At 35.3% G+C, this 25,505-nt stretch overlaps 1 protein-coding gene across 1 annotated transcript in view; it reads right to left on the bottom strand.

Moving 5' to 3' along the window:
• Positions 1-10,410, bottom strand: part of LOC131875106 (receptor kinase-like protein Xa21) — a 101,514-nt gene extending 91,104 nt beyond the window's left edge. Inside the window, exons 1-2 of the mRNA XM_059219128.1 lie at positions 7,800-10,410; positions 7,239-7,680 (exon numbers count right to left, since the gene is read on the bottom strand). Of these exons, the coding sequence (XP_059075111.1) occupies positions 7,239-7,680; positions 7,800-10,410 (3,053 nt within the window). The remainder of the gene's footprint in view (positions 1-7,238; positions 7,681-7,799) is intronic.
• Between the last annotated feature and the right edge of the window lie 15,095 nt (positions 10,411-25,505).

Genomic DNA, 25,505 nt, shown 5'->3' with positions numbered 1-25,505 from the left:
TGCATATTGTCAGTAAGGATTTTTGTGAGTTCGGTAACCTCTAGCGTTTGCTCGGTGTGCAGACCACATGGTTCTTTTGCTTAAGCCAACACTTCTCAGTACTATGTCCATATCTATTGCAATTTCTACAAAAGCCTTTGAATTTTGCCTTCTGATAATTGTTAATAGAATTTGTCCTACATTGATTAGATGTGTGACCATATTTATTGCAATTGTAACAATAACCATTTGACTTATTGATATTTAGTTTCTTACCTTTTTTGATTTGGCATATGTTGGTAGTATGACCTTGATTTCCATAGTAGTAGCAAATAGGCTTCTTCCTTTTGATGTTATTCCTATTTCTAGCTTGCTTTGATGATTCTCCTCTCTCGGTAGTATGAATTCCTTTCTCGGTAGAGTCTTTTCCTTTGTAACTGAGTCCTGCATCTTTGTTAGGTCTTCTTGTATTCAATTGCCCATCCAACATCTTTGATGCTTCATAACTCTTCTTTAGTGTTTCTTTGGATTTCTTCTCTGTTTCAAGTTCATTGGTCAACCTTGATACTACAAGTCTCAATGCTTGATTTTCATCATTCTTCAGAATTGCTTCATGACGTGCATAACCTAGTTGATCTGTCATATTTTGTTGAATCCCAGTTAACCTTATGATTTCATCATTCTTATCAGATATTGAGACTTCAAGTTGTTGTTTCTCTTTCTGTAGATCTCTTGCTTTATCCTCAGCTGTCCTCAATGCATCTAGATTTTCAGTCATTTGTGTACTAAAATGTTCATGTTCTCTTTTCATTGCTTTTAGTTGATTAGCCAATGCTTTGTTCTTTTCTTTCAACACTCTAATCATTTCTTCAGATATACTATTCTCAGATGATGTCTCAATTTGTTCCACTAACTCTTGAGAATCCTACAAGTCATCAGATAATCTTCTTCTTACTTTCAGATATTTTTGCATTTGCCTTTGCATGTCTGCAATCACTTGATTTGCATGATCCAGCTCTTCTTGCAGATACACAATCCTCCGAGATTGTTTATAGCCTTCCATTGATAAGATCTTTCTCTTTAGGTAGTTAAACCCTTTTCCAAGATTCAAGCTTTGATACCAATTGTTAGGCCCAATATGGAAAGCTAATGTACTGAGAGGGGAGGGGTGAATCAGTACTCCAAAATTTTTCTTGAATAATAACTTTACTATTATGCAAAAACAAATTAGTGCAGTAACATAAAATAAAGTTAAAGAAAATAGATAACAATCATACATGATTCACTCCATAACACATATATTTTGGTTACGCAGAAACTCTTGGTTAGAGAGAAAAACTGCGGTGGGGATGGCACCCACAACTTCACTACTGCAATAATAAAGAATGCTCGGTTAGAGCTACATTTAGCTATTTCTGATAGCTTACCCTGTTAGGAGTAATAAGATCTATTAGATCTACCTTGCTAAAGGATTTTACAACATTTATTCTAAATGTTGCACCTGGTTAGAGGCTTTACAATTTATAGACTTGGTTAGAGTCTTTTACCCTGTTAAAGGTTTCTCTTTCAATCTTCACAATATTACAATAAAATAATTACAAATATCTGCAACTTTACATCTGAAATGTTATAGTAGATTCTATGTGCTCAGAATAAGATTACCTTGCTTATAGCATACCTCAGTAACCCATATAGTAACTCGGTAAACCCTTCTGTTTACTCTGTTCTTCGACTGTTCTCTGAAAACCTTCTTGATGACCTTTGTGTCTCTGTAACAATCTTCCTTCATGCATACATACACTTCACTTATGTTGTATAAATAGATCTCTTAAAACGGTGATCTAATTCATTTCTTCGATCTTACAAACAAGATTCTTCGAATGAATAACTAAACAAAATATTTCATTGGTTAGATTGTCCTTGTAATCATACACAATCTTCTGGTGCAATTTCTAATGTAGTAATGGTTTGATGTGCCTCGATCTTGTAACACGTTTTCATATGCATGTCCAGGTTCAATGTATCTGGTAACACGTTTCACTCGGTGTATGTCAACTCGGTGTGTCATCTTTACTACTCGGTAGTCTCAAAAAGATACTCGGTAGACAGCTCGGTGTATACTGCATTTTGTGACTGCTTTCTGTTGTAACCGACTAGATTGTGCATACTGACTTCTCTATGTGTATACCGACTGCATGATTCGGTAGTGCTAACCGACTAGAATATATAGTATGACTTTGAATACAAAAACTAATGGCAATTTGATAAGTAGTAACAATATATGCTAGTTTATAGAATAATTCTTAGAATACTCAATATTGTTTGAGATCTAAGAAAATTGGTTTTGATGAGGGGTCTTGTAAAGTACACACACAATTGCAAATCTTTCTTAAATATGATTTTTTAAGTGAGAACACAGAGAGGTTGTGTAGCCAAGGGGTGCTAGGTGTGGCAAGGAGACTGAGGGAATATCTTATGGGGGTAGGAAAGACACTTGTACAACAAAGACATTCACTTTGTGTAGCAAAGCAAAATTTTAATGGGCATTAAACCATTTTGCAGAAATAGGAATGTCTTGCACATCAACAAGGATCTCTTGCATATCAATAGGAATGTCTTGTGCAACAAATCATATTTGTGAAAATGAATAATAGATGTTAAACTTATCTTAATTCATAGAGTTTGTTGATGTCTTGGCTTCTTCCCACTGTTTTTATATTTCTTTTGTCTTTTTTTCACAAATTACAAATTTGTGAAATGAGGACATTTCATGCTTTTAAGTGAAGTGCCCTTTTTTTAGGTTTACGGGTGTGGGGGCCCTTGTGGGTCTTCTAACCCTTGTTTTTCCTTTTCTATTTTAAGTTACAATTATTTTTTTCATGTTGCATCATAGGGGATGGTTGGTGGCCTGTTGCATCTTGTGTTATAGGATTTAAAGTATGAGGAAGGTCTAGGGATTAAGGCACAGTAAAGATTTTTCTTTAAGCTACTATTTTTTATATTGATAAGATATTGTGTTGAAAGCTAATCCATGAGAAACAAGTTGAATGGTTGGTTGTATGGTTATGGTTGATAGGTATGATCATTGAATCCTTTATTTTATTTTATTTTAATTTTTATTGCATATTTGCATTAATTTGTAGGGATTCAATACCTTTATGTTTTGTTAGGATTTTAATGTTTATAATGTTTGCTTATAAATGGCTCTATTGTTTCTTTCATTTTCTCATTATTACCCTCGTTTAAGTGTTCTTAAGTTGAATGCCATTGCAAAATATATTTTGGATGATGAATACATGTACAAATCTAGGGAAGTAGTCGCTTCATTCCATTATTTGATTTCTTAGTGAGGTTATTGTCATAGTTACTTTGACAGGTAAATATATATTTTCATTTAGTTGTAGCTACAATCTTGTAATTCTCAATAACATGTTTGTCAATGTGGATTTCATTTTTTTTTGGATCCGATCTGTGATGTGTTTTACTCAAATTATTAAAGTGTGCGGGCACTATTATCCATTTTCATTTTAGTGATATGCGAAAGTTTATCTTTTGTGAAAGTGGTTGTGCAAGGGAGTCTTTGGAGAAAGAAAATTGATTGATCAACATGGAAAATTGTTAGTTACACTTGTAGATAAGTGCTTGGAGAAGCCAACATTTTGTTATTGTTTTTGGGTTTTATGTATTTTTGTTTAAAGCCTTATCAAATTTGACCTATATGTTAAAGAGATTGGAATCCAATGATTCATATTTTCTATTGTCACTTATGTTTCTTTTGTTTTTGTAGAGTTTTCTATTTTGTGATGGATTAAGTGTATAGCTATGTGCAATATCGTTTCTTGTATTTTGAAAATGTCATCTAATTGCTACGCAAAATAAAAAGTAGTATATCTAATTTAAATTATTTATAAAATCTTCTACTTAACCATATGGGAGAGGATTGTTATTTGGTTTACTCCATATTGATAATAATTGTCAGATGAGGGTGACTTATTAGGTTATACATGCTTTGAAAACTTTGACAATGGGGAGCAATGTTAGAGGGTGAGAAGCCCAAAGTGGTGAAATAAATTTACAATTGTGAGGATGCTATTGGGACAATCCTGTGCCATTAAGGATGTACATTCTCCAAAAGCTTTGATAATAGGGAGTAAGGTTATATGGCGAGAAGCCTAAAGTGGTGAAATGCATTTATAGTTGTGAGGTTTTTATTGGTTAAACCTACAATGATAATAATTTTGAGACGAGGTTGAGATTTGAATGATTAGACTGCACATGTTAAACCACATTGTCTTTGCCTAGGTGCAACATATACACACCTCATAGATGTGTTTTTCCATGACTTCATCTGGTCCTATCCTTCCATGCAAATAATTTATTTTAATGATATTTATGACCATAAGGGTTTGTTCACCTTCCATAACATTCCCTCTTCTATAGTACTACTTTCTTGGTGTGCATCATGTCCTTCTAGTGATTATGGCCTTATGTCTTTGATTGAACTTCTCTCAACATTATATTCTAGGATTTCCTTTGACTAAACATTATATTCTCTCATCATGTGGTTTATGCCTATTCCTTATTGAGTGTCTTGATGCACTTAGCAACCAACAAGATATTTACCCATAGTGTGTTTGTCTCTTTTTTTTTGATATGGAGTTAGAAACTTAGTAATAACTTTCATCAAAACAAGAATAGTTGGTAATTGAAAATTTAAAGATCCAATTTTCTATGATGACTCACAAACACATGTCCATGTCACAAGTTAAACTTCTTAGTTGTTTAGTACAAGTGTATTTTATGCTATTATCCTCTCCAACACAAGAATACCATAATGATAACCATTTAAACAAATAACTTGACATCTCTACAAAGAAAGGTTTATATAATCATCATACAACATATGCTTACACCATTCATATGGCAATTCATCAACTAGCCCCTCTTGGCATGTATATTCCAAACATTTTACTCTAAATCACTAATAAGCATCACCATGTGTTACTTGCCACATACCTCATATTGCATATAGATCAACATGGGGTCCCAGTAATGGAGCCAAAATGTTGGCCAAAATTCATATTCATGTATAAGATAATTGTTAAGCATTTAGATAACCTGGCTCATTGACATGTCGTTTTAGAGGCTACTCACCTAAGGATGAGGGATTTGAAATCTCATGTGAAATCTACTTGATAGTCACTTACATGGTAATAAATCTAGACACCTATCTACACTAAAACTTCAATATACTTATTAGCTTGATATTATAACTGAGATATACAAAAAGAATACTAAGAACATATGGTCAATATTTCCATTCTCATCTATCTTTTATAAAGATAGGAGGCATGATTATGTTGATTTGCAAGATTCTCCTTATTGTTTAGTACATTTCACTTTCTCATTAAATATTTACATCTATCTCAACTATTTCTCAATTGTTGGGCAACTATGTTCCCTCTTTCTATTATTTACAATAATATTAGTTATATTTAGGTTGCAAGTGCATATTACTTGAAAGACTAGGGATAGAACAATGTGAGACTATTCTTTTTCTTTTACACCAATATGATAAATTTGTTTACGAAGGAAAGGTGGTCAAAATTGAAAGAATTCTCTATAATCCAATAGTTGATCAAGTCATTTGATACTAGAAAAAATTATAAAAATACTAAACGATATGTCATTTGAGATAGATAAACCTCGTACATGAATTATACAAGATATATTTAGACGAGAAAGCAAGAACTCGAAAGTTATTGTACAAAGAATCTTATCCTCAAAAATCTAAAAAACCTCACATTAAAAAACATAAAAGAATTGACGAACAAATCATTTTACAAAACAAAAGAGGATACAAACACAACTCCAAAGATAGCATAAAAACAACAGTTTCATATACAAATAAGATTACATGAATCCTTCAACAAAATGTGGTGGTGCATGAAGTGCCAAATATATCATCATTAAAATAAGTTAAGTGTACTAGTCTACAAAACCATATTTCATCATTAATTTAAGAACAAAACAATCTAATCCATTACAATTAATTTTTTTATAATAATAGTTTCAACTGTCAATTCTTATCTTTGTTCTTGAAATTAACCTAATTTAATCTAAAATCACTATACACCTCTTTCCTTGCAGATTTTCACTAATCAACTCTTTAGTTTCTCCCTTAATTTGCCCATTTAAATCAAACTGCAACATTGGAACTTATGCTGCTGTAAACATTGCCCATCCCCACCTTCCCAAATACCTCAATAATTGGAGAGGAATTGTTGTTCAAATTTGGACTGCATTTCCCCCTCAAAAGATTGTGAATGAATCATATCTGTTTAAACATAATGCTCGTGGAATGCACTATAATCTCCACTATCTAGCACAGATTTTATAGCGATATGATAGCAACATGTGACTTTAACTATAAAGTGTATATATACAAAGACCACTTACTCTGCTTCTTCAAATAGCATTGTTAATGACGATGTACAGAATTTTTTGTGAAAAGAAAAGAGAATTTTTCACCCGCTCAATGTGCAATGAAATATTTATTCAAGGATGATTGTGTAGGCTTAAAGTTCTAAAATTTCACACTGTTAACAATAGCATTCTCCTTATACCGTGCCTAGTCTTTTAGATTTTCATTTAACAATGGCGATTGAAATAAATTTTGGTAGTTTTGAGGATGTCTAGAATTTATAACAAACCATTGATTTCTAAAAAAAATTTTATAATTTTTTTAAAAAAATAATATAAATTTAACAACTATTTAGCATTGAAAAATTAATATACAGTATTCATCTTATGTTTTTCTGAGATCTCTGTTGTTCTGATGATGGATCATAGACTGTGATCTGAAACATCGATACAAAAAATAATAACACAGTCTAATTCAGAAATAATAGCAATTAAAATCGTAGATTGGAGAAATTTAATATCAGTAATATAGAAGTAATACTACAAAATATTTCATATTTAATAATAATAAAAACTATATATCTCTTATATTTAACCATTTATCGAGATGATTGATATGTCCAAAATACATCACATTCACTAGCAATTTCAAATGTGAGAACCTAAATCATGTAACAGTAGTATACCATATAGGTAGCACAAGGAAAAAATATTATAATATTATTTCATCTACTCACAATAGGCTATACTATCCAAAATGATACATTAGGACATCATGTGTTTTGGGTTGGACAATAAATAAAGCAAGAAAAATTCTTTTGGCTTAGGATGTAGACATAGACGAACTTCCCCTATTTTCCCTCCCAGGCATTTTCATATTTCTTTCATTATCAATAAAAGGTGTGATATCTATTGGTAATTGAGGAGTTTTAGGAGTACCAATAAATGCACCTCTAATTGCATTTAATCTATCAATTATCTCAGTCATATCTGGTCGCTCTTGAGGTGCTTCCCTTGTGCAAAACAACCCAATTTTTATAAATTGAGTAAGGCATTCGATTACCATTGATGTCTCTGATTCATGAGCATCTATTAGCAGAAAATTATCCACCACATCTGAGATTCTATTAGGAAAATTCATTTCTATCCATTTTTGTAGATTCATTCCTTCACTGAATATATCCTCTGTTGGTCTCTTCCTTGTCAACAACTCTAAAATCAAAATTCCATAACTGTACACATCTCCTTTCGTAGTAAGATTTCCACCCATTCCATACTCTATAATAACAATTAAAGAACAATAAGTTACTTGTTAGTCATTTGATGCATTCGATGGTCTCTAAGATAAAAAAAGAAAATTAGTGAAATTGTATAGTTCAATAGCAAGAAATCTGTACCCGGTGCAATGTAGCCAACAGATCCTTTAAGTGCATCTGTAGAAGTCAAAGAATCCATAGAATTTCCCAAAATAATATTGGAAATGCCAAAATCTGTTATGCATGAAGTCATGTCATCTCCTAATAGAACATTGTTGGGCTTGAGGTCACAGTGAATCACTTGAACAAAACAATAATGGTGAAGGTATGCCATTCCTTGTGCTATTTCCATTGCTATCCTTATTCGATCACTCAAATTTAATCTGCATCCACCCCCTTCAGGAGGGTATAGCCATTTCTCTAAACTTCCATTTGACATGAATGGAAGAATTAAGGCTTTAAAATCAAGGCTGGAGCATGCTGAAATGATTTTAATTACATTCCGATGCCGAACTCTCTTTAATACATTGCATTCTCTGCTGAAACTTTGGTGAGCATGTTCATCTTGCAACTTGAGAACTTTAACAGCAATATTTGTACCATTCTTTAGAATCCCTTTATAAACAGATCCAAAACTGCCCATTCCTAAAAGATTTTCATCATTGAACCCACCAGTTGCATTTACAAGTTCTTCATATGAAATTTTTGGAGGCCATACGTTAAGAGCAGGGACACTGGAATGTCTACATGATCTATAGGAAAATACTACCAGTAGAAGAGACATAATAAAAATTGCAATGCCGACTACAACAGGAATTATTACCTTTTTGGAGACTGATGGATGTTTGTGATTAGGATGAGAGCATGGCGGCAAGTTTATCCATCTACCACAGAGGCCAAGATTTTTCGTAACTTCTGAGGCATCAAGTGTTGCGAAAGCTCCTCCCTTTGGGACCTCTCCAGTTAACCTGTTTGAAGAGAGATTGAGGTGTTGGAGCATTTTCATCTTTTTGAAAGCCACCGGTATTGTACCCGACAAATTATTGCAAGAAAGATCCATGTACTTCAGATTTTGCAAATCTGATAGTGATGCAGGGATTGGCCCCTCAAATGCATTTCCAGAAAGATTTAGATATTCCAGCCCCTTGCAACTTGCCAATGCACTGGGAATGCTACCAGAGAAATTGTTTTGAGAAACATCTATGGCTAAAACCATAATCATTTTGCTCATTTCCAAAATAGAACCTTGCAATAAATTTCCGGAAACGTTGAAATAGAACTGGAGATTCTGAAGACCTGCAACTTCAGGAGGTATATTTCCTGTTAGCTTGTTATGCGCCAAGTCCACCATTTCCAACGTCTTGCATCTCCCTAAACTGGCAGGTATTTTCCCTGATAGCTGATTGTGATGAAGATAAAGCCTTCTTAATTGTGGAAGCTTGCCAAGACTTTCTGGAATTTGTCCTGAAAGCATGTTCTCGCTGAGTGACAACAATCCAAGTCTTTTTGATTGGCCAAAACTTTTTGGAATTCTTCCGTGTAAATTGTTTGTGTCCAAAGTTAGTCTCTCCAAATTCGGAAGTTTACTGAGTGCAGATGGAATGGTCCCTTTGAATCGGTTTGCATCTAGGTGTACTTCTGTCAAATTTGTTAGATTACCAATCTCATCTGGTATATTTCCCCCAATTTCATTTGACCACAAATCTAAGTATGAAAGTGAATTTGAAAGGCGACCAATTGAAATGGGCAAGATGCCAGTGAGATAATTAGATCCCAAATCAAGAAATGCCAAGCTGGAGCAATTAGTTAAGAATGTTAGAATAGACAAACCACTGCTTCCACTCCCTAAATGATTTTGCCACAAATTTAACCCTTTCAGCTGCTGCATTTGCCCGAATTCCAGGGGCACTGTGCTGCTCAATTGGTTGCCACTCAAATCCAACCGTTGCAGGTGAGTCCAATTGCCCAGTGAGATGGGTATTTCTCCAGTGAGTTGGTTTCCCCACAAATACACATATTGCAACTCTGACAGCCTTCCAAACTCCCATGGAATTGGGCCGTTTAAGTTGTTCTGACTTAACACCAACACTTGGAGACGAGTGCAATTTGAAACGGCCACGGGGATCGGTCCTGTTAAGCTATTGCTGTCAATTGAAAGCCTGATGAGCTGACTAAGCATACCCAACTCAGCAGGAATACTACCTTGGAGTCTATTTCCGCCTAAATCAAGCCTAATTAAAAAGGACAGGTTTCCTAAGAAAGGCGGGATAATGCCTGTCAAGTTGTTAAATCCTAAGTACATGATTTCTAAATTTGAAAGAAGACCAAGTTCAGAGGGAATGTTTCCACTCAAATTGTTAAACGACAGTATGAGAGATTGCAAAGAACGACAGGCTCCTAGAGAGGAGGGAATGTGACCTTCCAAATTGTTTTTAGACAACCGAAGCACTCTCAAGCGGAATAGCCTTCCAAGCTGATATGGAATATGGCCCTCCAAACTATTATTAGGGAGAGCAAGTACTCTAAGGAAGGAAAGATTTCCGAGAAAGGGAGAGATTGGGCCAATTAATCCCATGCTTGTGAGATTCAAGGAAACAAGACGCTGCCGAGCAGAAGAACAGGTAACACCAGTCCAATTGCAGAATGTGTGATTGCGAGACCAATGAAGGAGGGAATTAAATGGATCGAGAAGCAGAGACCCCTTGAAAGCAATGAGAGCTTGTTGATCAGAATAATTAGAAGGGCGTGCCATGATATTCGGAGGCAGCGCAGAGAGAGAGAAGAAGAGTAGCAGAGGAAGCATCATCACAATCTTCATCTTCATTGTTGGCTTGCTTTGCAGAGGAAGGCCAAATGACTCAGGTCCGCTTATAAATTTGTGAATTTATTTGATAGAGCATGTTTGATGTTTTTATTTGTTTTAATTACTTTACGGTAGGTAACAATATGTTTATTATTAATTTGTTTTTTTTTAAATATTAATTATAATTTTCTGTAGACAAATTTAACATTTTCTGCTGATTCGCGTGACAAAGAAGATCATAAATTAATGATTTATTTGTTTTTCTTTATGTAAAAAATAATAATTTTGAAGAGCTATTTATTATTAGTATTTTAGTTATTACATTCAATATCTTTAATTAGTTTAGTTGTCATTAGCATATTTTGTAAACAAATTAATTTTTTTTATTAAATAATATTTATTTTATATAATTTTTTTTATTTTTATAAAAAATGAATTGAAAATCAATTATTGATAATCATTGATATTTATATTAGTTTAACTTTCAACAATTAATAATAAATTTTATTTAATATTATTTTTTATTGTTTCAAAATATTTAAATGTTTTAAATAATAAATAAATATTTGTTCAAATAATAAAAATCTATTTTTTTTAAAGTATTGCAATCCAACATCTCGTACAAGATTGTCCTCTCCAAATTATATAAGGTATAGATTCTTAATTTTATGGTTGGATATGACATTCCTTCTATCTATTCTAATAATGGCACTTGATTTTATAGATTAAGAGAGAGCCGAATCAATTTTTTTTTGTATTAAATATCGAGAGTCCAAAACAACTTAGACGTAGAGTTTATACAAAACTAGTGAGCGAGGGGCAGGGCCGCCACCGCCAAACCGAAGAACTAGAGACAGGATTATATACAATTATCGCTCTAGCCAAAAAGAGGGGACATAGCAAAATAGTTCAGTATTGGAGGATCTCATCCTGATCCTCCAGCCACGTAGTCCAGCCTTGTTCTCCTTCCATCCAGACCACCTTCTTTCTTGCTAGGATCTGGGAGCACATCTCAATCCTATTAAAGGGGGGAGGCCTATTGTCCTGTAGATCCTTTATCAACTTCTTCACTGCTTTGTCAAAAGAGGTCTGGTTCTCTGCGATTCTAGCCCATTCATACCCGTTTTGCATCTCATGAACAAACATGGTTGCTCTGCCATCTTTCAGGAATCGCAGTAGCTTGTTTTTCTCGAGGTTCATCACAAAACAGACCTGCACAACAATTTTGTAGTACGGGAGTTTTTTGAAAAACTCAGTACATTCCCTTGTAATGCCTTGGAACTTCTCATTTCTAAGTTTCCAAATAAATTAGAGAATGTAAGAAGATAAGATTTGCCAAACAAGATTAGTATCCTTCCGCAATCCATGAATAAAACAAGAAACAATATCAAGAGTAAAAATAGATTCTGCAATAGATATTCCAAACAAAAGCCAAATTTCTCTAACAAAGGGGCAAACAAAGAATATGTGACGCGTGGTCTCAGGTTTTCTGTAGACAAAGCACCGATCATACTCATCAGATTTATTCCTAACGGGTAATCTGTCTAAAATGAGTTGCCATCTGAAGCATTGAATTTTAGGGGGAACGGGGGATCACCAGAGCTTCTCAAAGGTTTTCTACCAAGTGTGGAGGGTATGGTTAACATACCACACACTAATACATTTGGACTAGATTTCCGACTAAGGTTTCCGACGGAGAAGGTATATTGTGGTCAAATTTGATTTTTTTTTGAAAAAATGCCTGCATTCGTCGTAATTCCAATGGAAATTACCCATTTGGTTTCGACGAAGAAGGCATTAGCAATGAGAATTTTCTTTTTATCAAAAAAGTGCTCGAGTTCATCATAATTCCGATGACAACGGCCATTACAAAATTAAAAAAGAGGCGGGAAATTCATTTGTGAATTGCAATCCCGCGTAGGAGTCCATGGCGACTTCAACCCCCAAGAACATCAAACCCGCGTCGAAGGCAATCCCACGTAGGAGGTAGATTCAAATTGCCCTAATTTTTAATTTCATGTTGCAAAAAATATACATGTGGTGGTTAATTGTCCTAGTTTAATCTCATAAAACCATAGAACTGTGATTGAGGAGTGAGCATTCACTTTTGTATCAGCAATCCCTTCCTCTCGTATACGCGCGTTTTGATTGTTCACATGAGATCACATCTCTTTGTGGCATCATATCAAACAATTCATGAGCCTTGTCCATGTTTCCACATTTTGCATTCATGTCAAGAAGGGCATTTGCAAGTACAACACCTAACAAAATTCCTCTATCCGTTATGCTTTGATGGATGTCCATACCGTATTCCAAAGCTCCCATTTTTGCACAGGCAGGGAGGATGCTGGCAAAGGTTGTGGAATTTGGCTTTATGCCTTCCAGTTTCATTTGCTTGAAAGTGTCTAAAGCCTTTTCGAAAAATCCATTTTGTGCATATCCAGCAATCGTTGCAGTCCATGAGACAACATTTCTTTCAGGCATTCTATCAAATAGTTCACGTGCCTTGTCTATGCTTCCACATTTTGCATACATGTTTACCAAGGCAGTTACAACTACAACATCTGACAAAATTTCTCTATCCTTTATGCTTTGATGAATGTCCATACCCTGTTCCAAATCTCCCATTTTGGCACAGGTAGGGAGGAAAGTAGCAATGGTCATGGAATTTGGCTTTACACCCACCGATTGCATTTGCTTGAAAGTTTCTAAAGCCTTCTCAACAAATCCATTTTGTGTAGTTGCAACTACCTCTGACAAAATTCCTCTATCTTTTATGCTTTGATGGATGTCCATACCCTGTTCCAAAGCTCCAATTTTGGCATAGGCTGGGAGTAGGCTGGCAAACATAACTAAAGAAATGCAATGATCAGCTCCAAAGACATCAAACCACTACTAACAAAACCAAGAGTCTAAAATATGATAGGGAATAGTGTGAGCTGTCCTGAAATAAAATATTTTATTTTCAATTTCAACTAAAACATAATTACTCAACCATTTAATGTTATTAATAAGTGTTTAATTTATGAAAGAGATAAATGGTTGGCCACAAGTACATGAGTTACTAAATGCACACAAATAAGCGAATTTGATATTCAAAACTATCTACAATGAATTCAATTCTTGTCCATTAGTCATTTATGTTTGCAATAAGCATCTTTCTTTGTTTTTCTTAATCTTTATTCATAGTTATGTGCATATTTCACATTCTATAATTAGGATATCAATTGCTATGGCTAAACACTAGCATGATGTTTGTGTTTTGGTATAGATGCATGGAAACATAATTATGGGATTGTTATATTATAGAGATCATAAATCTAGATATCGCATATTAGTTATAACTCTTCTTGGATTGACTCTAAAGTTGACATATAGTCATAAAGCCATTATTAGCAGATCTATCCATTTCTAGTAAAGACAATTGAGAAAGTCATTTTGATATTGAGAGTTTCTTATCTATCTACCTATTGATCATTATTAAGCCATAATATTTAGGTCTATTTATCTCTCTTGCAAAACCTCTGTAAGTGTCCTAGATTGTCCCTTCTACTCACTCTTCAATTCAGAAAAATGGAGTTCTAAAGATTTGTTGCACAAGATGGTGTTGAACGTATCAACAAGGTTAGCATGGAAGGCATGTTCAAGCTTCCAATTGTACAACTTACAACAAATGATTTGTTGATAGAAAAAATTCTTGAAATAGGGATACAATCGAAAGACAAGCAAGTACATACAAACCTCCTCAGTTGAAAGTAAAATATGTGTATAAAAAGAGTACATTGAATCCCAATCCATAAACACAATAGAGATACCGATGGAGACTTAATTGGATGTAGCATGTCGCACCAAAGTTGTTAGAGTATGCTAAGCTAGTACATAATGTTTCGTAAAGCCACGTTAGTATTTTACCCAGATCATTATCTACCAAAACTAACTATAGTAATCATTTTGAGGATTAATTTCATGGTGCTAGATCTTCATTTAGTTCCACTTCTTGTTGGAGAAAAGAACAGTTATTTCTTGAGGTAGATGAATATCCCATCAAAAAAGGACAAGACCCTTTCTAGAATATAACAAATTCTACTCCAACAAAAGATCATGGGGGTTTCACTAGAGATATTGAATAAGAGATAGACTTCTACTGCTGCATTAAAAGCATTGGCATGTTCTTCATTTATTGATGTAAACTCTCTGTGACGCCACCACAACCAACAAAGGTGTAAAATGTTGTTTGCAATGCATGGATTTTTAGGATTGTCCTTTGAGAAAATAGAATTAAAGTATGGAAGCAGGATCTGCCAGCTCCTGAGGGAAAGACCATGTCAGACAATAATTTCTATTTTCTTGCTTGTGAAGAAAGACCATGTCAGACAATATCAATGAACAACAAAATAAGGAGACAATTGCTAGATTGTGGTCTAACTTGAAAAGAAAAGGTGATGGAAAATGTTATTGTCCGTGCAAAATTTGTAAGGGGTTAAAGACTAGAAGACTTCTAATCAAAACAACGAAGAAACATTGTAGGTTGCATGGTAACATTGAAGGTGGACATGATTATCATTCATTGGTAAGTTTTTCATTATATCGTTTTGACAATTTATATACATAATAAATCACGTGATGATGAGATCATGATCATGGTTTATTTATGTATATCAATTTTATATAGGTCAAGCACCCCGGAGCACATGGTATGGATCAACACAACCCTGAGAATATGGTTTTTGAAGTGGATGAACATGGAGGTGTGAATATCAAAGCTGAAGATAATGACCCCATGGAAGATGACGATCATGAGCCAGAAAACATAATTGAAGATGATGGTACAAATACATTGATCCATGACTCATTAAGTACTCGCGCAGCTGATCATGATGATGAAGATGACCTTGATGTTGTTCATGATGTCCCTCTACTTGAGGAGGCATCTGAGGCCCTTTATGAAGGCTCGCAGGCAACTCTTCTCTCCATTGTATTGTTGTTGGTGAACTTGAAGGTTATGAATGGTTTATCCAACATAACAATGTCACGTATGTTAAGGTATGTCATATATGTCATAATAAATTATGAATCGTGTTGTACCATTAATATTCTTTATTATAACAAATTATATTTTGTTGTTGTAGATTGATAGGTGAGTTTTTGTTACCACCATCAAATATTCTACCTTGCTCATACCGAGAATTATCTATCATTATGAAAGATATTGGAATGGAGTATCAAGCATTGGATGCTTGTCTCAATGATCATATTATATACCACAAACAACATGAATTTCGAAATGAATGCCCTGAATGTCATATTAGTAAATATCAAACAGATCAAATAACAAAAAGGGTTCCTCACAAGGTTCTTCGCTATATTCCCATTATTCCACGTATGCAACAATTATTCAAGTGCACTAGCTTGGCACAATTTATGGATTACGATGCACGCAATAGAAGTCGAGATGACATTATTTGAATGCCTGCGGATGGTTTAGCATTTATGGACATAGAGGAAAAGTGGCCACACTTTAAAGAAGAACCTCGTAATCTCAAGCTTTCATTGGCAGCGGACAGTGTGAATCCATTTGGAGAGATGAGATCTATTTACTCAGTGTGGCCTGTTTTTGTTATCAACAATAACATTCCTCCATGGATGTCAATAAAGAGGGAGCACATAATGTTGGCAATGATTGTTCCATGTATTTTATCATTTAAATATAGTCGTCTAAATTTAATTATAAATATTGCAGTAAGATGGTCATAATAATTATGTAATGTTTTTGTTCATTCGATTAGGTAAGTACCAAGTTAAAGATATGAATGTATATATCGAGCCTCTTATCGACAAGTTGTTGGAGTTATGGAATGGTGTCACTATGTATGACGTCTCTAGACCAATAGTACAAAGACAATTTCAATTCCATGCTATGCTTCTATGGACAATACACGATGCCCCGGGGCTAACACATTTTTGTGGTATGTTATAGTGTTTCAGTTGTGCATGAACATTATAATTCAAAAAATTATCATATTTAATCCAATTATACATTATCTTGTAGGTCTTCAAACAAAGGGAAAATTTGCATGTCCCGTTTGTGGTCCAAAGATGAAATCTTGTCATTCAAAAAGTTTAGGAAAGCAGGTGTTTGATGAGTATTGGCACTTTCTCCACAAAAATCGTAAGTATTGAAATACTAAAAAAAATCTTTTCAATGGGAAAGAAGAGAATTCATCAAAGCCATGAAGAATGACACCTCACCTGTGGAAGTTGGAATATAATAGAATTAAACGTCAAGGTAATGCCATTCCATCTATTGGTTTGTCATAAAACATCTTTTCTATTTTGTTTCGTTTATTGATGATGTGATTGTTGATCATGACGGTCGTGAAGGCATAAATGACCACCTTCCTAAGGGAATAAAAAGTTATCCCCGACAATTTAGTAGGTTGCCCTACTACGAGCAGTTACAAATTGTTCATTTGTTTGATAGTATGTGTATTGGAAAGAATATAACAAAGACATTATGGAAAATATTGGATGGAAGGCGTGACAAAGAAAAAATTGTCAAAATATGTAGTGACATTCAGGATTCCAATCATGCAATGATAAATGTCATTCAGGATTCCAATCATGTAGTTACCTTAGATTGTAATTCTCTTCTGCATTTGCATGGGAAGAACGCATGAGCTCTAACTCTTTACCTCTAGGCATCCACTTATTCAGGATTGGTTCCAAAGTGGCTTCTTCTCTCAATTTGATTAAAATATCAAGAATCCTCTTCATATTTATGTATACATTGGAGGTTTTGACTGAGTCAGCAAACTTCAAGATGGTGGCTTTCACCTTCTCCTCATATTTGTTTGCATACAATGTCTGAGCTTGTTTCAATTTTTCCAACTCATGTTGGACATTTTCAGGTAATTGGGAACTAGAAGGCATAGGAGAAGGGGGATATTCAATGATGGGACTAGTAGGAGGGGGTCTTGCTGGAGAGGAGGCTATCATGAGTGTAGAAGAATTACCGGGATGATATTGACCTGCCAGTTGACTTTGGAGTCTAGCAATTATGTTGTCTCTATTGGTTATTCCTTCTTTAGCATCATTGTAAGCTTTTAAAATAGTCTCCAACTTCAATTGGAGATTAGCCTTTTCTTGTGCCTCTTTCTCTGCCACCACAACACTGAATTTTGCAGTCTCTAGGACTGTGCTTGTAGCTTCCACTACCCCTGTGTCTTGGACTCTTTTAACTATCATGCCTCCTAAGAGGATAGAATCTGATGCATCCTTCCTTCTTTTGTTTTCATCCTTCTTTAAAGACCACATGACAAGAGCAACATTATCTTTGTTGAATGTCACTCCTTCCATAGGCTTTGTTTCTTTCCTCACTGCATCAAGCACCAAGGCATCATCTATATCCCATTCAGGGAGAATCAACACACCAACCTTTGCTACCATTTCTCTTCCTTTCTTAGGGGTGATTGCTTTGAACTCCTCCATCATTTCTTGCTTAACCTCTTCTTCTACCTAAGTTGTATTTTTAAGAGGCTGTTCACTTTTCGTCTGTTCACATCTAGTCTTGAGTTGATCAATATTTTTCTTCCATAGAAACTGTATAAAAGCTCCTGATGTGACAGAATTAATGTCAGCTAGGAATTCTTCACTAGCTTGCTTAACAGTAAGGTCCATTTCTTGGCCCTTTAACTCACCATCAGTCAAATCCATTTCAGCATTAGGTGGCTCTTTGGGCAACCCCTCTTTGGTCGCCTCATAGGTATAGGCAATCTCATCGAGACTCCCTAACTACAATAATTATTTAGCCACAGCTTGTTCATCTCCAATGTGGATAGGAGACTGAGATGGAGAATATTGAGGCTCATCAGTTTCAATTTCCTTTCCCACTCTCTTCTTCTTAGGGGAATCCTAGATGTCAGTGACATCTTCAATTTTCCTCTTCCCTTTTGAAGTGGAAGGCTCACCTGTCACTGGCATTATCACAATATACTTTGACCTTTTGTGCATAATATAGTCACCATGTGGGATATCTTTAGCAAAGGCTGGCTTAGCCAATACCATCTTAGCCTTATCAGGATCATTTTGCATTATGGCCTCCCTCTTTTCTTTTAAGGTCTGCATGATATCTTCAAAATAAAGAATCAAGAATTTTATTTTCTCCTCAAATGGATTGAAGCTAGAAAGGGGGTCATAGCCAGTGTCAAATTGATGGATAAAATCAAGGGCTTTCTTATATGCCACCCACTTCTCCTTCCTCAGTTCTTGCTCATCTAAGATGAATTCATTTCTAATCAGATCTTCTGGGAACTGAAATTGATGTGGCCTACCTCTGCACACTGCTCTTTTTCTGAACATGCCATTGAAAAAATCCTCGAGGTCTGCACATCTTGACACTGCAGTAGACAGCTTATATGGCTTAAAGAATTCTTCAAAAAATCTCCATCCACCCTTGGTGATCACAAAATGGTGAGCCATGGTAATAGTTGGGAAAATAGTCCCTTTACCTTTATTGGTTAGCTTTGCTTCTTGTACTCCCCTAATTTGTCTCAGGACTTCTGCAATCCCCATCTTCAATGGGACCTAATAGGGTAGTAAAAAGGGGGTGCCTCTAAATCCAAACACTCTAAAAATAGTAGACACAGGGTACAAATATATGTCTCCCCAATTGTGAACAATCTTGATATCCTCTGCAGACTCCTTTGGTCTAAGAAACTCCAAAAGAGCCTTAGGAATTCTAGGGTTTTCTCTACATAGAAGAATCCTAATTTTAGATGCAAAGCATCTATCAAACTTTAAATAACTTCCATCTTCTCTATCCCAAGATAGAACAGTACTCCACAATTGCACTGGCATCTCCTCTTTATCCTTGACCTTAATTAGGTCCATCTCCTTTCCAAAATAATCAGCCCCTTTGAACAAAAACATATGCATTAACATGGAGTACCATCCAAATGGCCTATCCACCTTACCGTTTTTTATTCCTACTAGCCCTTTGTGGATTGCATCAGTAAGGTATGAGGCATAGTCAAATGTTATTGCTAGCGAGGGGTTTAGAATTTGTGCAATCATTAACATATAATGGATAGGCATATTCTTTTCAGCATCCTCTCCAAAAATCTGGCATAATGCCCAATACATACCCATAGCTCTTAGAATGAATAGATTGAGAGAGAATGGTTCCATTGTGCTGGGGCCTACAATTGTTAACCCCCCTATCTTTACAAAGCATTCTTTCAATGGGCCACTTCTAAGATGATACCTTTGCGTGTTGTAAACCTAGGCTAACAACTCAAAGTCAATAGGTTCTAACAAATTGGAGGACTCACTGAGTTTAAACACTTTCCTGAATTCATCTTCATTTATCTCAATCAAGACTGATCCCTTTATGTTCCTGATGCATCTTGCCATAGAGTCATAATTCTATGCAATCAGGGCTAACAGATCTACATCCATAAAAACACCTGGGACCACAAGCTTTCCTACATTCTGCTCCCATATGCCATTCAAAGGAGCTAGGTAATTCCTAAGCCTGACATTCCTATTTCAGGGTCCCTCAACCAATTATCGTTATCATAAAGGCCCTCTCCAATTTTTAGATGAGGGTTCTTAGGTACTAGCTCTTTGGCCTTAGCCCCAACATTGGTGGTCATGTTTAATTGCTCTAAAAAATTATCACAGATATTTCAGTCCTGGTAATTCACTTTCCTTGTAAATTCTCTTTTGGGTGCCATTCTGGTCAAACAATTATACCACTAGAAGCTAGCACAGACCTCTAATGAAGTAATTCACATAGCAGTATTTGAGAACAAACCAAGAGTTATCAAGAAAAGCACAAGAAACCTGATTATTCGCCAGAAGAAAATCACTCTGCAACAATTCGCTCTACAACAATTTTCTCTACAACAATTCACTCTGCAACAATTCGCTCTACAACAAAATTTGATGAAACAATACTTAGCAATCAAGTTGATGCGGACTGAAAAAGGGCAAGTTGGCATTTAAGTTTTTAGAAATTAACTCTGCATGCTTTGACTTTCTTTTCAAAATTAAATTTGCCAAATCGAATTCAAAACTGGCTCCAACAGGTCATAATTTCTCTAAGTCTTTCCTCTGTTTCACTCTTTCGTTACTTTGTAGAACATAAAACCCGTGCTCTTTTCTTTCGCGAAACAACGCTGGCCATTAGATCTCGAGAACTTACATCGCCTTTATCTCTGTTTAATCTCTTTACTTTAGTGTTGGGCCCTACCTCCTTTTCGCCACTTCGTGGAGTTTAATAGTCTTGCACTTTTCCTTCGCGAGGCCACGCCAAGTGTTAGACCAAACTCAAATCACCTAGCCTTTAACTCCAACTGGGACCATCAATCCTTTTAACTAACTGTGCCTCATCTTGACGGCTAATAGTTTTCGCCATTTCGCCAAGGTTAAGCCACGGGCATCTTCCGGTCACGAAACAATGAGAAGCGTTGGATCAATCTTGAGATGAATGCCTTTTAAGTGGGCCCTTTATCCAGGAATTACTTACCCCACTTGTTATCTGGTTAATAAACGCCACATGGCAGTCGGCCATTAGCCCTGGAAACTCCTTTTGGTTCCACCCTTAATCCGCCATGTGTTCCCTTTTACTATTCCCACATAACTACCGGTTACACCTAGGCATGCCCTCAACCACTTTTTTAAACCATGTGTCATGTCACTCCTCCATGTGATTTCCACCTGTCTTTCGCGGCTTCGTGAACATTATTCTTCATTTCGCTTGAAGCCACGAAACCACGAGAACCATTAGATCAAAACAGACCCGATCTGCTTTTAACTTCATGCCATGCCTGTCCCTTGGGCCCATCGGCCTTTTCTCTACTTCGCAATGACTAACTTGCTAGCATCTTATCTTCACAAATTCACGCAAGCCATTAGATCTCAAGAACTTGCTCGTTGTTTAGTCTTTTTATGACAACCTTGCCCGGACCCACTGTATACTGCCAACTAAGTGCCTTGTCACCGCCATGTCATTGCCAACTGGGGTTACCACATTTACTACCACTCTTAGTGGGACTCTCCACCTTTTTGATATTTCACTGAAGGTATAGCTCATGCATCTCTCGGCCACAAAACAATGAGAAGCCATTGATCTTTTTCCAAGCTCTACAAAAAGCTCTACAAAAAGCGGCAACTGTTATGCCACGTCACTCCTCCGTGTGATTTCCACCTGTCTTTCACGACTTTGTGAACATTATTCTTCATTTGGCTTGCAGCCATGAAACCACGAGAACCATTAGATCAAAACAGACTTGATATGCTTTTAACTTCATGCCATGCCTATCCCTTGGGCCCATTGGCCTTTTCGCTACTTCACGATGACTAACTTGCTAGCATCTTATCTTCGCGAATTCACGTGAGTCGTTAGATCCCAAGAACTTGTTCGTTGTTTACTCTTTTTATGAAAACCTTGCCCCGACCCACTGCATACCGCCAACTGAGTGCCTTGACACCACCATGTCATCGCCAACTGGGGTTACCACATTTACTACCACTCTTAGCGGGACCCTCCACCTTTTTGCTATTTCGCTGAAGGTATAGGTCGTGCATCTCCCGACCATGAAACAACGAGAAGCCATTGATCTTTTTCCAACCCGATCATTCTTTAACCAAAGAAGACTGCTTATCTTTGGGACACACCAAACCCTTTCACCACTTCGCGAAGGTTAAAACATGTTCAGCTTGATCTCACAAAACCACGTTGTCCATCCGATCAGATGAAACTTGATTGGTGTTTAGCTTTGGTCCAAACCTATATGCCAGGTCCACCTTTGCCTTTCGCTACTTCGCGGAAACTAAGTTTCGAGCACTTTTTGGTCGCGAATCAATGCAGGCCATCAGATCAACAGAAAATCGCATGATAGTTATAAGGCCCGATGGACATTAGAAAAGGTAGATTAAAAGCGAACAAGAATAAAATATTTAAAGGGACCACCTAGGTAAATGACAAGGGGAGAACACTTTTATGATAAATGGACCCATTGCTTAAGTGAATACAGTAATGCCAAATTAGAAACCAAAAGGGCTTTTCTCAGGTATTGAAGTGACTTAAAACCTAAACCCTGAACCCCTTAGGATTTAAAACAAATTGAAAGAACTTCCTTCCTTCGATGGCTCTTTTATATTTATTTTTTTTATAAAAATGATCATCGTTGGAACTATGACGAATACCAAGCTTTCGACTGACGACTTCTTTGACCATCGGCAAAGTCCATTGGATTGTCAAATTTCCAACGGGCATGGCATCGTCGACCAATCCAATGCCTAGTTTTCGATGGTGGATTTTCTTGACACTCCGACGAAAATTCATCGAAAATCCAACAAACGACCATCGGAAATCAGCTCCGATTGTACTAGTGACAGTTTGTTGATGTGTTCAATCACCGAGAAGTCATTGTTTAGTAGGGTATAGATAGATTCGGCTTTGATTTTAGGGAGGGTGGAGCCATCCTTCCATAGGAATGAGAGGTATCTATGGGCATCTACTTGGGTGTTTTGGGGAGGTTAAAAGGAACGCATGCATTCTTAATCATATTGTCTGTCTTTTTATGTGATGCAGGCAGATCATATTTAGTGCTAAGAGCCTCCCAGCTAATAAGGTTATCATATTCAAGGATATCCATAATGTACTTGATTCCTTTGTTATGTCAGTGCTTAGCAGAGCAACCTTGGGTTAAAGCATGGGGTTTGGAGTTGTGATGCAGGTTCCACCATATTGACCTTTCATCATGTAGGGAGTTGTTAGAGTTGATGCTCGAGTTGTTAATTAGACCACAAACATGCTCCCAGGCTTTCTAGATGGATTTAAACACCCAGGTGCCTTGGATAGACACGGGAAAACTACAAGCTATTAGGTCGCTGAGTGGGACAGCTTTCCACATTTTGGCATTTTTAGGAACACCATTTTGAATGTTGTTTCTGATGAGGATTTTCTAGGGTTCTTGTCCTTCCAGTGAGTTAAATATCCATTTGGTAGTAAGGGAGATGCCTTGCAGCCTAAGATCCTTAAGGCCTAGCCCACCAAGTTTTTTATCCAAGTGGCACCAAGCCCATTTGACCGCGTGGGCTTTCCTTTTACCCTTCCCATCCGACCAAAGGAATCATCTGATAGCTCTTTGGATTTCAAAGATTTGGTAGTTTCTAAACATCCATACCAAGGAGTAATAGATACTGTATGAAGATAGGATTTTTTGGCAGACTTAAAAATATTGTTATATGTTAAATTAAATGAAAGTACACACCATTTTATAGTATTAAAGACATCCATGGATTATCTGGTGGATTTTATTTCCACCCTTCTCTTTATTTTCATTGGTGTTGGATCCCACATACATTTGTGTACCCTTTCTTCTTACAACTCATTTTTAATGTTTTTTTTTCTCTTACCCTTATTTGGAAGTAAAATCATTAGTAGCAAGTGGACGTCAATATATTGCCACTACATAGAATATGAAAAAAAAGATTGATTATGGAAAAAAACTTTATTGATTCAATATGATAAGTTTTTTACTCATTTTTCTATAAATAAAATTGAATAATATGATATATTAAATTTGGGGTTGGAAAATCAATTGATATGCCATGTATTTGAAAAAAAATCAATTTGAAATCTCTTATGATTTCTCTGTCTTCCCTTTTTGTTTGGAATATAATCTTGTCCAGAAATGAGGGATGATGTGAAGGCTGAAGATGAGCTGCACATGCTTCTGTCTATTCTTGGACCCTTAACATTTGTTCTTACTCCAATTTTCTTTTGCATGTGGGAAGACTCATTTAGAGCTTGACTAGTTGCATTGGCATAAGACAAAACTGAGCTATTTTGAACAACTGGGGATGAATGAAGTGTCTATTTTTCCATTTGTTTTTATAGAGGAGTAAAGAGGTTCTTACACTTTTATCACACATGGAGATCTAGATTAAATTCCAAATTACAAAGAAAAAAAAATTCGATCATAAATAAATAATTTATTTGTTTTTGTTTATGTAGAAAAAAAATAATTTGATGAGCTATTTATTATTAGTATTTTAGTTATTACATTCATGATTATCATTAGCATATTTTATTGACAAATCAATTTTTTTATTAAATAATAATTGTTTTACATAAAAATTAGGTTTTTTATAAAAATAAATTGAAAATCAATTAATGATAATCATTGATATTTTTATTTAACAATTAATAATGAATTTTATACAATATTATTTATTATTGTTTCAAACTATTTTAATATTTTAATTTAAAAATAAATATTTGTTAAAATCATAAAAATCAATTTTTTTTAATTTCTAAATATCGCAATTCAACAGCTTCTACAAGACTATCCACTGCAAGTTATATAAAGTGTAGATTCTTAATTTTTTGATTGGATATGAGATTTCATTTATCTATTCTAATAATGACACTTGATTTTATAGATTATGGAGAGCCCAACTAATCTAAAAGTATTGTTATATCTTAAATCAAATGAATGTACACAACATTTTATTGGTATTAATAATATAGTAGTAAAGACACCCATGGATTATTTGGTGGAGTTTATTTTCACCCTTCTCTTTATTTTCATTGTTGTTGGATCTCACATAGTATATAGTTTGTCTACTCTTTCTTCTTGTTACTCATTTTTAGTGCTTTTTTTTTTTCTCTTAACCTTGTTTGGAAGTAAAATCATAGGAACAAGTGGTGTTCATATGAATCATGGATCAAGATGTTGCCACTACATAAAATATGAATGATTATGAAAAAAAATCTTATATATTTTGAGTAATAATTTCACAAATGTAATTATGACTTTTGTATTATTTTAATATAAACTATTTTACTTCATTTGTTGATTTTGATTTTCCCTTTTTTTTTTTAATTTTAAAAAGAAAACCTTTGGAACCTATGTAGATGGCTATGAACAAAGAGGAAGGAAGACGTGAGAAAAATCTGATGGATGATGAGGGAAGCCAAGGATCAATAAACAAATATGTAGATGCTTGTATGAAACTACTCCACATATTAA

The sequence above is a fragment of the Cryptomeria japonica genome, chromosome 4 (assembly GCF_030272615.1).
Source record: "Cryptomeria japonica chromosome 4, Sugi_1.0, whole genome shotgun sequence".
NCBI classification, from domain to species: domain Eukaryota; kingdom Viridiplantae; phylum Streptophyta; class Pinopsida; order Cupressales; family Cupressaceae; genus Cryptomeria; species Cryptomeria japonica.
Note: the sequence above shows the minus strand (reverse complement) of the source record. Positions and strands in the feature narration are given on the sequence as shown.